Raw genomic sequence first — 14,566 nt, forward strand, 5'->3', positions numbered from 1 at the left:
GAGTTTCGCTCTTGTCACCCAGCCTGGAATGCAATCGTGTGATCTTGCCTCACTGCAACCTCTGCCTCCTGGGTTCAAGCAATTCTTCTGTCTCAGCCTCCCGACTAGCTGTGATTACAGGCGCCTGCCAACACACCCAGCTAATTTTGTATTTTTAATAGAGCCGTGGTTTCACCATGTTGGTCAGGCTGGTCTTGAACTGCTGACCTCAGGTGAACCACCCACCTTGGCCTCCTAAAGTGTTGGGATTACAGCCATGAGCCACCACCTCTAGCCAAGATGTACTTTTTAATTAATTGATGATATATTCCCCTGTTTTGGAGCTGCATGGGATATGCTATATATTAATTAATATCCATTAATATCCTTTGGGCATGGTGACTCACACCTGTGATTCCAACATTTTGGAAGGCCCAGGTGGGTGGATCACTTGAGCTCAGGAGTTTGAGATCAGTCTGAGCAACATAGCAAACCCCATCTCTACAAATACAAAAATTAGTCAGGCATGGTGGCACACACTTGTATTCCCAGCTACCCAGGAAGCTGAGGTGAGAAGATCTCTTGAACCTGGGAGGTTGGGCTGCAGTGAGCTGTGATCACGCCATGGCACTCCAGCCTGGGTGACAGAGTGAGACCCTGTCTCTAAAAAAAGGGGAAAAAAAAATTGATGGGGCGCGGTGGCTCACACCTGTAATCCAAGCACTTTGGGAGGCCGAGGCAGGTGGATTGCCTGAGCTCAGGAATTCAAGACCCTCTTGGGCAACACGGGGAAACCCCATCCCTACTAAAATAAAAAAAAAAAGTTAGCTGGGCATGGTGGCATGCTTCTGTAATCCCAGCTACTCGGGAGGCCGACACAGGAGAATCACTTGAACCCAGGAGGCAGAAGTTGCAGTGAGCTGAGATCATGTCACTGCACTCCAGCCTGGGCGACAGAGGGAGACTCCGTTTCAAAAAGAAAAAAAAAAAAATTAAGCTACTTTTTAATGATCTCATATGATATAAAACTTATGGAATCATAAAAAATTAAAGATTTACCAATTTTGTACAATCTTCTGCTGGGACAAGGCCAGGCAAAGGGAGTTAGGGCAGGGACAGGTGCTGTGGGGCCTAAAGCAGCGTGCACAGGCGTGCTGTGAGGCAGAGGCCTGCCCATGGTGTCTGCTCAGCACCCTTCGCATGGCATGTGTTTCGCTGCAGTGTCTGTGTTGTCTTTGCGGTTATGGTGCTGTGTGAACAGTGACCCCCGACTCTCTTTCCAGCCCATCTACAGCAAGCAGTCGGTGTTCTTCGTCTGGGAACTCAAGTGGACAGAAGAGCCTCCCCCTTCTCTGTATTGCCGGTTCTCTGTTGGATTTTCCCCAGCTTCTGAGGAACAGCTGTCTATCTCCTTAAAGCCGTATACTTATGAATTTAAAGTGGAAAATTTTTTTGTAAGTGATGTATTATTTTGGGAGGGTGGGGTGGAAAAATGAAAGATGGCATTATGTTCTTTATAATCTGAAGAACTGAATAGACAGCTTCTGCCAACATAATGAAGGAGCAGCTGGAGAAAAACAGTTGCTGGGGTAGTTGAATCATCGACTATCTTTATTTTAGAACCCCAGGTCCTTCTCAAGTGACACATCTGAGATGCCCACACTCCTGGGGGCATCTCTGAGAGGAGTGTTTGTCATTTGGAAGGCCCAAAGACTCCTTTTTTCTTCTTTTTCCCTTTCTCATGTTGACTTAGTAACTCCCTGGAAATATTTCTTGGAGTCATTTCATCTTCGGGGGCATTGCTTTCTAAGGCATATCTCTAGTTTTTCAAAGAAAAGCTGAAAACTTGCTAGCTGAATATTGTGAAGATTTTCTTAGAACTTGTGCATCATGTTTTAGAAGCCAATTTGAGTGTGGAATGAAGTGTAGCCTTGAGCTAGGTGAGTAGATAGAGGTGTGTGCTGTGTTCCTTTAGGGAGATTATTCGACTTAATGTTTTACAATTTTGTGATACTTCCTTTTCTTCTCTTTACTGTTTGAAATTGTCAAACCATGTTGATTTGAAGTGTTTGTCTTTATAGTTTTGATATTAGCAGTTTTTTTCTATCTTCTTCCAAACAAGACAAATTGTTTTGACCTTCATGTTTTATATAATGCCTTATTTAATACATTTAAATGAATAAATAAAATCACAAATTATTAAATAATAATATATAATAATAATTTATATATAAATAATTTATTTATTTATGAGACAGGGTCTTACTCTGTCCCCCAGGCTGCAGTGCAGTGGCACAATCATAGCTCACTGCAGCCTGGACCTTCTGGGCTCATGATCTTCCCACCTCAGCCTGCCGAGCAGCTGGGACCACAGGCATGTGTCACCACACCTGGCTCATGATTTTTCTTTTTATTTATTTATTTTTCTGAGACAGAGTTTTGCTCTTGTTGCCAGGCTTGAGTGCAATGGCACGATCTCAGCTCACTGCAACCTCTGCCTCCCAGGTGCAAGCAATTCTCCTGCCTCAGCCTCCTGAGTAGCTGGATTACAGGCATGCACCACGACACCCAGCTAATTTTTTGCATTTTTAGTAGAGACGGGCTTTCTCCATGTTGGTCAGGCTGGTCTCAAACTCCCAACCTGAGGTGATCCACCTGCCTTGGCCTCCCAAAGTGCTGGGATTATAGATGTGAGCCACTGCGCCCAGCCAAAGTACAGGTTTTTTCTGTTTTTGTTTTTGTTTTTTTGAGACAGAGTCTTGCTCTGTCTCCCAGGCTGGAGTGCAGTGGTGTGATCTTGGCTCACTGCACCCTCCACCCCTCTAGGTTTAAGCAGTTCTCTGCCTCAGCCTCCGGAGTAGCTGGGATTACAGGCGCGTGCCACCATGCCTGGCTAATTTTTTGTATTTTTAGTAGAGACGAGGTTTCACCATCTTGGCCAGGCTGGTCTTGAACTCCTGACCTCGTGATCCACCCACCTCGGCCTCCCAAAGTGCTCGGATTACAGGCGTGAGCCACCATGCTCGGCCCAAAGTATGGGTTTTTATGGGACCATATCTATTCAATTCTCCTGGTAAAGACCTGAGTGGAATTTCTGGGTCATATGGGTAACTCTATGGTTAGCTTTTTGAGCAACTGCCAAACTTTTTCCAGAGGGCTCTACATTCCCACCAGCAACATAGTGGATTCCAGCTGGGACCCAGAGAGTCCCAGCTTCTGTGTGTCCTGCCAGCACTTGTCTCACTGTGTTTTTGGTTGTGGCCGTTCCAGTTGGCAGGCGTTTTCCCAGTGGCTAGTGATGTTGTGCTGCTTCTCGTGGGCATGTGGTCCATTTTTCTGCCGCCTTTAGGAGGATGTCTGTTCAACTCCTTTCCCCATGTTTAAATAGGGTTATTTGTTTTTTATTATTGAATTGTAAATTCTTTATATATCCTAGGTACCAGGTCCTTACGTATGATTTGCAAATATTTTCTTCCATTTGTTGTCCTTTGAAGCACAAAAGTTTTAAATTTTGATGAAATCCAATTCAACTCTCTGTTTTATTGCTTGAATTTTTTGCTTTGGACCTAGAAAATCATTGCCTTTGGTCAAAAAGATTTTCTCCTGCATTTTCTTCCAAGATGTTCGTAATTTCAGCACTTATATTTAGGTCTGTGATCTACTTTGACTTAATTTTTGTGTATGGTAAGAGGTAGGGTCCAAATTTGTTCTTTTCAAGTGACCCATCAGGTGTCCCTATCCCATCTGTCATAATGATGCTTTCCTCCCTGTGGGGTGACCCTGGCCTCGCTGTCAGAGACCAGCTGGCCGTAAGTGCTCGCGTGTCGCTCTGAAGAGGCTCCGCAGTTCTGGTCACTGTGCCTGAGCTCCAGGTGCTGCCAGGTGAGGCCCCTGCTACTCACCCTGCGCTGTGCTTTCCCCCAGCCACTCTCCTTCCCAGATGCAGCTGAGAGCAATGTTCAGGCACACGCAGGTCTCAGCACACCCCACTTTGTCCTACTGCAACTCTGGGTGTCCTTCAAGCCCTTAGGCAAGTCTGCATTCTTTGCTGGATTCAGAAACATTCACACTGTGCTCCAGCCAGAAGCTTCTCAGGAGGAGGTATTTCAGGGGCCTCTAGCACAGCATTCCACTGCTTCAGTTCCCAAGACCTACGGGTATCCAGGCCCACGGCTGGCATTTTTGCATCTGTGTATTTGGGATCTTTTCTGCCCTGTGGCTCGAGAACATCAGGAAGTCCCAGCATGGCCCCTGTTGAGACTGGTGGGAGTTTGTCCCATGTCCAAACAGAGGTAATTGGGGATTTGGTAGGAGATCACCTAGAAAGGCCACGCTCAGGACTGCTGTTTAGGCTGTGAACTCCCAGCAGATGACTTCATCTTGGCTTCAGACTCCAGACAGACACTTCTTAATATACTGAAATATCTTCTTTGAACGTTTTACAATGCCAATAGAACACTTTTAAGTCAAGTTATACTGTATTACACACATGCACGCATGTGCACACACCCGCTTCCCTTCAGAAGTGGAGCTGCGCGAGCCCTTTTTCATCTTTGCGGTGGCGGATGAGTTGTGATTGTTCGCCATGGGTGGGGGTAGAATGTTAAGCATATTTGAATAACCACTGAGAATAGGTTGATTATGGAAAGAAAACATGGACAAAGCAGATTATGGACTGAATTGGGTTATACCAAGGAATTCCTGTTGCTTTTGCTAGTTGTAATAATAGCTTTGTGTTTTGGTAAGAAAAAGGCCTTAGTGTTTAGTAATGCATACTGAAGTAGATGGGGCAAAATAACAGGTTGTCTGAAATTTGCTTTATTTTTTTATCTGATTATTATTTTTTTTTGAGACAGTCTTGCTCTGTCACCCAGGTTGCAGTGCAGTGGCGTGATCTCAGCTCACTGCAACCTTTGCCTCCTGGGTTCAAGGGAGTCTCCTGCTAAGTAATCCAAGTAGCTGGGATTACAGGCACCTACCACTGTACCCAGCTAATTTTTGTATTTTTAGTAGAGATGGGATTTCACCACGTTGGGCAGGCTGGTCTCAAACTCCTGGCCTCAATTAATCTGCCCACCTCGGCCTCCCAAAGTGCTGGTATTACAGGCGTGAGCCACCATGCCTGGCCTGAAATTTGCTTTAAATTACCTCAGGCAAATACAGAAATGTACATGGCTCGATCGGTGATGCTGAGGCATCAACATGCTGAGATCTTGGGATCCGGGTGATAGGCAGCGGGAGGGTCGCTGTGCTAGCCTTTCTTCCTGCAGTTGGAAATATTCATAATTTGAAGAAGGATGTTAAGGTTGGGGGTGTAGGACTTCCGAAAACATTGCATCTCCCATGAGAATTATTGAGAGTGAGTGGCCACAGTTGCTCTAAGGCCAGCCGAGCAGATAAGTGTCTTTCCTCAGCTCTCCAGGGTCTGCGGGCAGCTCTTCTTTTGCCTCTAGTTGCATTTCTTGAGAACTGTTAGATACATTTCCTTTCTTTTCTCTCCCTTTCCTGCCCAGACATTATACAATGTGAAGGCTGAGATCTTTCCCCCTTCGGGAATGGAGTACTGCAGAACAGGCTCCCTCTGCTCCCTGGAGGTATTGATCACGAGGCTCTCAGACCTCTTGGAGGTGGATAAGGATGAAGCACTGACCGAATCTGATGAGCATTTTTCGACAAAGCTTATGTATGAAGGTAGGTGGTCTCAAACCCATGGGCTGAAGCAGTCCTCCCGCCTTGGCCTCCCAGAGTATTGGGATTACAGGTGTGAGGCACTGCACCCGGCCTCTCTTGCATGTTGAGTGGTTCTTTTACCCAGGCATCATAGCATGACACCCTGTGCCATTAGTCACGTGAGAAGCATAGCTTCCTGAGTTGTGCAGATCTTCCAAATGGGGGCACCTTTCGTTTGACAATATTTTTTTAAAATCTGCATTTGTGATCTCTCAGGGAGAGCTTGGAGCATCAGGACTCTTTTAAGCTCACAGCGGCAAGTGTAAGTTTTCCAAAATTCTGATTTTTGCTCAGTCTTAGATGGCATCATTGGCAGCAAATACTCATGTTTTCTTCGAAGTGACAGGCTTACATCATTCATTTTTCATCAAACGTCTGCCAAATACCCAACACTGAATAACTAGCTTCCCCAGCACTCTTGCAAGTGGAAAGGGTGTTCTGTGAAAACAGCAGCTATTTCGGCTCACAGCACCGAGCGCTCCCCACGTGCTTTCCCTGAGCCAGCTGTCATTCTGCAGCAGAGACCGGGAGAATGTCAAGAACACAAGCACTCAAGAATGGAAATAATTCAAACGTCCTTCAGCTTGAGAGTGGTTAAACAAACTGGCACATCTGATTCCCCCTCAGCAATGAAACAGAAGGGACTGTTGACTCACACAGTGCTGTGGTTGGATCTCAAGGGCATTGTACTAAGAAAAAGCCAATCCTATAAGGAGGTGTACTGTGTGATTCCATTTCTAAATGACACCCTCAAAATGCCAGCCGCAGAAGGAGGGCGGGTCAGTGTTGCACAGAGCAGCAGGAGGCAGCAGGAGGCCGTCCTCTGTGGTAATGGAGAGTACTTGGCCAGGGCCGCTGTGGTGGTACAAGAATCTACACATGTGACAAATGCCATAGAATTAGACCCAAAGAATGCCTGTGAAAGGTGCTGAAATCCAGTGGGGTTTGCAGCCTGATTCATTCTGTAGTGAAATCTAGTGAGGTCTACATTCTGGTTCACTCCATATTGAAATCCAGTGGGGTCTGCAGCCTGGTTCACTCAGTAGTGAAATCCAGTGGGGTCTGCAGCCTGGTTCACTCAGTAGTGAAATCCAGTGGGGTCTGCAGCCTGGTTCACTCAGTAGTGAAATCCAGTGGGGTCTGCAGCCTGGTTCACTCTAGTGAAATCCAGTGGGGTCTGCAGCCTGGTTCGCTCTAGTGAAATCCAGTGGGGTCTACAGCCTGGTTCACTCAGTAGTGAAACCCAGTGAGGTCTGCAGCCTGGTTCATTCTGTAGTGAAATCCAGTGAGGTTTACAGCCCGGTTCACTCTGTAGTGAAATCCAGTGAGGTTTACAGCCTGGTTCACTCAGTAGTGAAATCCAGTGAGGTCTGCAGCCTGGTTCATTCTGTAGTGAAATCCAGTGAGGTCTGCAGCCTGGTTCATTCTGTAGTGAAATCCAGTGGGGTTTACAGCCCGGTTCACTCTGTAGTGAAATCCAGTGGGGTCTGCAGCCTGGGTCACTGTATGGTACCAATGTCAGCTTCCTGTGTTACATGAGATGGCATAGTTGGGTGAAGCTGGTGATGAAGGTAGGTGACCCCTCTACTATTTTTACAACTTCTTGTGAGTCTATAAACATTTCACAATTAAAAAATCAAAAAAGTGTACTCAGGAGCTGAATTTAATAAAATGAACACTTTTGGCTACTTTGTGAAGCGTGGCATTTTGTTTTGGTTTTCTGCTGTGAGTTCATGGCAGTGATCTGGCTCCTGAGTTCACGCCATTGTGGTTGCCCCAGCAGCACCGAGGTCAGCAGCGTGGAAAGGCAGCAGTGTGAAAGCTATGAGCTTGCGGGTGCCCTGAGAGCCACACTCTGAGAACCGTCACTCCATTGCCTTCCTCCGGACACTCCTAGGGTCCTCTGTGTGTCCTGTAGTAGCCCCTGTCCTCAAAGGTCCGCCATTCCCACCTACAGAATGTCCATCTCCCTGAGCCCTTCTCTGCTGCTCATGGCCTTCTGGTCACTCACTCCCCCTGGGCGGTTGCTCAGTGTCCTCATGATGGGAAGCTGTGACCTCTTTGCCAGGCCAACTACTACTGGATGGCAAGGATCCTGTCTTGCTTACTTTCATATCTCCAGGGCTGGTCCCAGTGAATGATCACTTAGGTGTTTGAATTGCATTGAATTACATGAAGGTTGTTTTAATAATGAATGTTAATAATAACACCTGCCATATATTAAGACACTACCATGTCCGAGGAGTGGGACTAAATGCTTTACGTACAAGGGTTCTTCAAACAAATCACGGAAGATACATTATGAAAAAACTATGCATGGATTTCAACACTTTTTGCACCAAAATAAGCTCCTCCTCACTGAGCAGGATCTAGTTTGAGGCACTAAGAAGGATGAGACATCAGTTTAAAAGAGCCCCTATCAGAGCAACATGAATTCTGCTAAAATTAAATCAGGAACCAACACTAGGCGGGCACGGTGGCTCACGCCTATAATCCCAGCACTTTGGGCAGCCGAGGCGGGCGGATCACCTGAGGTCAGGAGTTTGAGACCAGCCTGGCCAATATGGTGAAACTCCGTCTCTACTAAAAATACAAAAAACTAGCCGGGTGTGGTGGCGTGCACCTGTAATCCCAGCTACTTGGGAGGCTGAGGCAGGAGAATCGCCTGAACCCAGGAGGTGGAGGTTGCAGCCAACCGAGATTGCGCCATTGCATTCCAGCCTGGGCAACAAGAGAGAAACTTTGCCTAAAAAAAAAAAAAAAAAACCCATCAAATTTATGGTGAAGCTTGGGTGGAAGAATGGTGAAATCATTGATGCTTTATGAAAAGTATGAAATTCTTTGGATAATGCCCCAAAGAGTTAAGTAGTTTGCAAATGGATATCTTGTTTTAAGAAGGGACGAGATGATGCTGAAGATTAAGGCCACAGCAAGCAGACCATCCACATCCATTGTCAAGGAAAAAATTCACCTTGTTCATGCTCTAATTGGAGAGAACTGACAACAGCAGAAATGAGAGCCAACACCGCAGACATCTCAACTGGTTCAGCTTACGCAATTAGGACAGAAAGGTGAGCAAACGTTCCACTCAGTGGGTGCCAAAACCCTAACACCTAGGTCCGCGGCCGACCAGAGCAGAGCTTCCCATGGAAACTTCAAACACATGGGATCAAGATCCTGAAGCATTTACTCAAAGAACTTTAACAGGAGATGCAGTGTGGCCTTCCCAGTACCATTCTGAAGACAAAGCAGACACGGCAATGGCTACCAAGAGGTGGGGTGGCCCAGCCAGAGCAGAAGCAGACCGGTCAAGAGCAGAGGCCACAGCAGTAGGTTTTTGGGATACTCAAGGCCTTGTGCTTATTGACTTTCTGGAGAGTCAAAGGACAACAGCATCTGTGTATTATGAGAGTGTTTTGAGGAAGATAGCAAGAGCTTTGGTAGAAAAACCGCTGGGGAAGCTTCACCAGAGAGTCCTCCTCCACCACGACAAAGCTCCTGCTCATTCCTCCAACGAGCCCAACTTTGCGAGGGTTTCTATTGGAAATCATGAGGCATCCACCTTATGGGCCTGATTTGGCTCCTTCTGACTTATTTTTGTTTCCTGATCTTAAAAAGTCTTTAAAAGGCACCCATTTTTATTCGGCTAATAACGTAGAAAAAGACTGCCTTGACATGGCTAAATTCTCAGGCCTCCCAGTTCTTCAGGGATGGACTAAATGGCATTGTAAGCAATGGCATCATTGCTTACAAACATGTCTTGACTTGAGTGGGGCTTATGTTGAGACATAAAGCTTATATTTTCTATTTGCATCTTTGGATTCTTTTTTTTTTTTTTTTTTTTTGAGACGGAGTCTTGCTCAGTCGCCCAGGCTGGAGTGCAGTGGCGCAATCTTGGCTTACTGTAAGCTCTGCCTCCCAGGTTCACGCCATTCTCTTGCCTCAGCCTCCCGTGTAGCTGGGACTACAGGCGCCCGCCACCGCACCCGGCTATTTTTTTGTATTTTTATTAGAGACGGGATTTCACCGTGTTCGCCAGGATGGTCTCGATCTCCTGACCTCGTGATCCTCCTGTCTCGGCCTCCCAAAGTGCTGGGATTACAGGCGTGAGCCACTGCGCCCGGCCTGGATTCCCTTTTTGCGTGAACTTTTTGTAGTTCCCTCATACATATTCTCTTTCCATCCTTAAAAAGCAGCTCTGTGAGGCTGGTGGTGGTCTCACCAGTATACAGAGGTCATTGAGCCTGGAGGCCTTGGGATGCTCTTCTGAGTGGCAGAGTTGGCTTCAGACCCAGTGGTCTTGGAGACTGTCACTTACCAGACAGAACTCATTTAACTGCCAAAGTAACCATACTTTGGAAGATGACACAAAAATTTGAAATCAAAATTAATTCATTTATTAACCTCACAGGAAAAATGCCGTTTTCTGTACACGTCCAGCATAATTCATTCTAATCCAGAATGAATTGAAGTTGGACTCAGTGAAATAGGTGTTGTCACCGTGAAAGTGCATGGCTGTATCTTCAGGTGCAGCTACAAGGCACTGGGCTCTGTGTCTGTGGTGTTTTGTCAGACACCGTTGGGTGAGAAGATTGGGTAACGATGGCTGAGACTCTCGCCCGAGTACTTGAAGGCCCATCCTGGGTGACACAGCGCTTCCTCTCGTTTCAGTTGTCGACAACAGTAGCAATTGGGCAGTGTGTGGGAAAAGCTGCGGTGTCATCTCCATGCCAGTGGCTGCTCGGGCCACTCACAGGGTCCACATGGAAGTAATGCCACTCTTCGCGGGGTATCTCCCTCTGCCCGACGTCAGGCTGTTCAAGTACCTCCCCCATCATTCTGCGCACTCCTCCCAACTGGACGCTGGTAAGGACTTTTTAAGAAAAAGTTTACCTTCAGTATGCGAGCAGGTGATTACTTTGTGCGAGAGCTGATAAGCTTGTGAGCGAGCGGGTTTGAGAACTAGCGGCATGTTCTCAGTGCCAAAGCTTGTGAGCGAGCGGGTTTGAGAACTAGCGGCATGTTCTCAGTGCCAGTAGAAACTGGTACCAGAAGCCTCGTCTGCTGTTAGAATCTCAGGCACCGGCTCTGAAACCAAGCCTCTGTGCGCAGAGTGCTCTGTAGAGGGGCAGCGTCGGGTGGCATTCTGCATGTTCAGCCTGGCTCCATGTGGCTTTGCCAGTCCCCAGGTGAGTGTGGACCCAGCTTGGGTCTAACTTCCTGTGTGTTTTGCAGACAGCTGGATAGAAAACGACAGCCTGTCAGTAGACAAGCATGGGGACGACCAGCCAGACAGCAGCAGCCTCAAGAGCAGGGGCAGTGTGCACTCGGCCTGCAGCAGCGAGCACAAAGGCCTGCCCATGCCCCGGCTGCAGGCACTGCCGGCCGGCCAGGTCTTCAACTCCAGCTCAGGCACGCAAGTCCTGGTCATCCCCAGCCAAGATGACCACGTCCTGGAAGTCAGTGTAACATGACAGCGCTGGGGTGAACACATGCCACGGCCCAGCTAGGAGTGCACTTTATGGGACTGTGACTGGACTCTTCTCTGTTCTGGCTCCAGCCAGACCTTCAGTGGTCCTGCCTGGCTGTGGGGACATCAGAGAGCGTCATCATGCAGCTGGCCAGCCGAGTTCTGTTGTTTTCATGCCGCCTGTGATCTCAGATTCCTGCTTTTCTCACCCCGTCCCCATGCTGGTGTCCCACGCCACTCACTCAGAGCTCCAGCCTCCCTCCCCTACCTCACACGCTGCTCATGAAAGTCTCCACCCATGCTGTCTGCACGAAGCAGCCTCTGTCTGCTGGCTCTTCGTGGAAGGCCATTTGTCTTTCAGGTAGACACTCAGCAGGCCTTGCATTCTTAGTGACGTGTGTGCCTTTCTGGTCACACAGCTGCCCAGGTTCCTGATCGGGGTGGATTTGTGTCCCCTAAGGGGTAAAACAGCCATTTACCGCAGATCCTCTCGTTGTGCTTTTCTAGAGTAACACCCTTCTAGGGGAGGTGGGTGGGGGGAGGGAGGGATCATAACCCCTTCTGTGCCTTGGGATGCCGGAGCTGGGGGACCTGGAGGCCCATCAGCCGGAGCCACGTGAAAGGTACTGAAGAAAGCTGAGACCCGGCTGTGAGGAACTCCTCGGCGGTGAGGTGGTTTAGGGATAAATGTTTCTGGAACCCTGTGGTCCCCCATAATGTTGATAGAATATCATATGCACTGGGAGTTAAATATGTATTTAATTTAATGATCATTATATATGTGGGGGTTAATACGTTTTTCTGTCCCTTTAAAGTCTTTACATGTAATTGTAGCTGTATAATCATTATTTTTCTTTTGCACCTTAAGTCTTAGAAATTAAGATGTTCCATCGTGAGGATGAGAGAGGTCCTCAGTGTGTTTTTAGTCTGGTTGTAGGGAGGGACTCAAGTCCTGGAATGTCCTCCGCTGGTCTACTGAGTTGCAGTCACACTGTTCCAATGGATTATTTGCTTTCGGTTGTAAATTTTATTGTACATATGGTTGATTTATTATTTTTAAAAAATACAGACTAACTGATGTAATGTTTATGTGTAAGTTGCACCAAAAATCAAGGACAAAAATAAGTGTGTTTGTTTTTACAGGTGTGAAAGTCACAGCTTGTAAATAAGTGTTGTACGTATTAAACCTTTTCCAGCTCTCCAAAGCGATGTATTTTTGTACATATGAAATAGTACTCTTAATTTCCTGGGCAAGCGTGCTTGGAATTGAACTTGACAAGATTAGCGCAAGCAGATAGAATTGGGTCCAGCAGCGGGTGGCCCTCGTGTGAATCCCCGTGGATGTGCAAGTCGTGGAGAGAAAGAGCACCGGGTTCCTGCCCAGCACGGTGCTTGCGGGAGGCAGTGGGGCGTGGGAGGAAGGAGGCACAGACTGGGGAAACGCGACAGCTGTCATTTCCAGTATTCTCTGTGTTGTCTTTTAGCTCATTGAATAAATAAAGGTGACGTGATTTTTTTTCCCTTCTACGTCTTTTTCATTTGTAGAAATTGGAGACGTGTAAAGAAGATAAATAATTGTGTATTTAAACTTCCCAGAAATTTATCTTCTTCATGTGCAGTTTAACAAAGTTGGTCAAACTAGTTAGCAAATTAGAACTTCAGAATCTAATGATAGTTTAGGGTTTCTAAAATAAGGATTTTTTATCATAAAAATTGACGATTGCCCTGCATTTCTACCAAGTCCTGTGAATAAAGAGATGGGAGATTTGATTCTGTCAGAAGAGCCTGTAATCCGTGTTGTCAGCCTGGGAGCCTTCCCTAGTCTATAATGTAGCTTTCCTTCTTACCCTTTCTCTCTTACCTTCTGGAAGAGGGAATGTGATTAAATGTTTTATTTATTACTCTCTGATTTTCTTGTATCTAGTTCTACTCCCAGGATGAAATTATCCAACTTTGTATATATTTAGAGGAAGAAAGTGAAGGGGAAATTTAAAATGTTTACAGCGCTTTCTTATTGCCTGAAGATGGAATGAAATCAAATTTATCAGTTTTTCCCCCTAATTACCCAAAAGATCTTTTGCAAACTATGTTACATGAATGCTTCTGCCTCTTTAAGACAAAGAAGAATGTTACCCAAAATTGTCATTTTTTTCTTAATGTTTATCATAAGAGTCCTAAAAGAGTAACTGTAATTGGATTTTTATTGTTTTATGTAAAGTAAGGTCTATGTATTTGAGACAAGCTGGTTTTGTTGATAAAGACAAGAGATGTTAAATAATTGTGAAGCCAGATATACAATGTGTATCTAAAAAGCAAGGAATTTGCAGCTGTTTTACAAATATCTGTGGAACATGTAAATACTGTCAAATGGAAAATAAAATGTTATAATTTTTGTGAATTTCATGGGATGTCCTATGATTGGAAAAATTATAACTCTTCTGATTCTAATGTGGAAATTGTTGTATTTAATCAGAAAATGATTTTACCTACAACAGTTCCATTGTCAGCACAGCCCAGGAGGGTCAGATTCCTGTATTAATTACTCTTAGTGGAGACGCTAGATATCCCATACAGAATTAGCAGAAAAAATACAGGCTTCTATTCAAATTTTCTTTAGTGCTTAAAATTAAGTTTTAAAATGAAGTCAGACACTCCAGGTTTGTATATAAAATGAAAAGCTATACTACTTTTTATAAAAGGGCAAACTGGGCTGATCTAAATGTTTTACTCTCAACTGTGTTCTTTAAATCCTACCTGGTTTTTAAATTTTATTTTTCATGAAAATACTCCTTTCTCTACATTTATTCATCCTTTATACATCAGGCTGTAAGACCCCCAAGCATTAATACAATGTGTTGGGATTTTGTGACTGGAAAAGGTGACAAGTTGGTGACTTTGACACTGCAGGTATTAATTCCATTTTCATGGTTTACTATGAAAAGTCATTTTTCATATTATGTAATATATTGTTAGATTAAAACCATTGTATTAAGACTGTTTAAAATGTAAGCATTGTAATTCTGAAAATACACATTTTAAGAAGAAACTGCTGTTTTGCACTGGATCTTTTGCTGCGACACGGTGTGACAACAGTATGTAATGTGAAGATTTTCTTGTTTTACCTCTCTAGTTCTTGTTCCTGACTCTTGACATAGATTATTTGCTTTTTGGGAAGCATTCGGATTTTTTTTTTTTTTTTTTTCTTTCTGAGACAGTCTTGCTGTGTTGCCCAGGCTGGAGTGCCATGGCGCGATCTCTGCTCACTGCAAACTCCACCTCCCAGGTTCAAGCCATTCTCCTGCCTCAGCCTCCCGAGTAGCTGGGACTACAGGCATGCATGCGCCTCATTTTTGTACTTTAGTAGAGACCGTGTTTCACCATGTTGGC

The 14,566-nt window shown here is 45.6% G+C and overlaps 1 protein-coding gene across 7 annotated transcripts in view; it reads left to right on the forward strand.

Annotated features, from left to right (window-relative positions):
- The window catches only part of LOC105472545 (trafficking protein particle complex subunit 10), a 98,888-nt gene extending 85,311 nt beyond the window's left edge, over nucleotides 1–13,577 (forward strand). For all 7 annotated transcript variants that reach the window (XM_011725906.3, XM_071095789.1, XM_071095790.1 and 4 more), the window contains 4 exons: nucleotides 1,263–1,433; nucleotides 5,493–5,670; nucleotides 10,381–10,575; nucleotides 10,945–13,577. In XM_011725906.3, coding sequence (XP_011724208.1) covers nucleotides 1,263–1,433; nucleotides 5,493–5,670; nucleotides 10,381–10,575; nucleotides 10,945–11,183 — 783 coding nt within the window. In that variant the 3' untranslated portion in view covers nucleotides 11,184–13,577. The remainder of the gene's footprint in view (nucleotides 1–1,262; nucleotides 1,434–5,492; nucleotides 5,671–10,380; nucleotides 10,576–10,944) is intronic.
- Nucleotides 13,578–14,566: the final 989 nt, after the last annotated feature.

Source organism: Macaca nemestrina, chromosome 4 (genome assembly GCF_043159975.1).
Source record: "Macaca nemestrina isolate mMacNem1 chromosome 4, mMacNem.hap1, whole genome shotgun sequence".
In the NCBI taxonomy this organism is placed as follows: domain Eukaryota; kingdom Metazoa; phylum Chordata; class Mammalia; order Primates; family Cercopithecidae; genus Macaca; species Macaca nemestrina.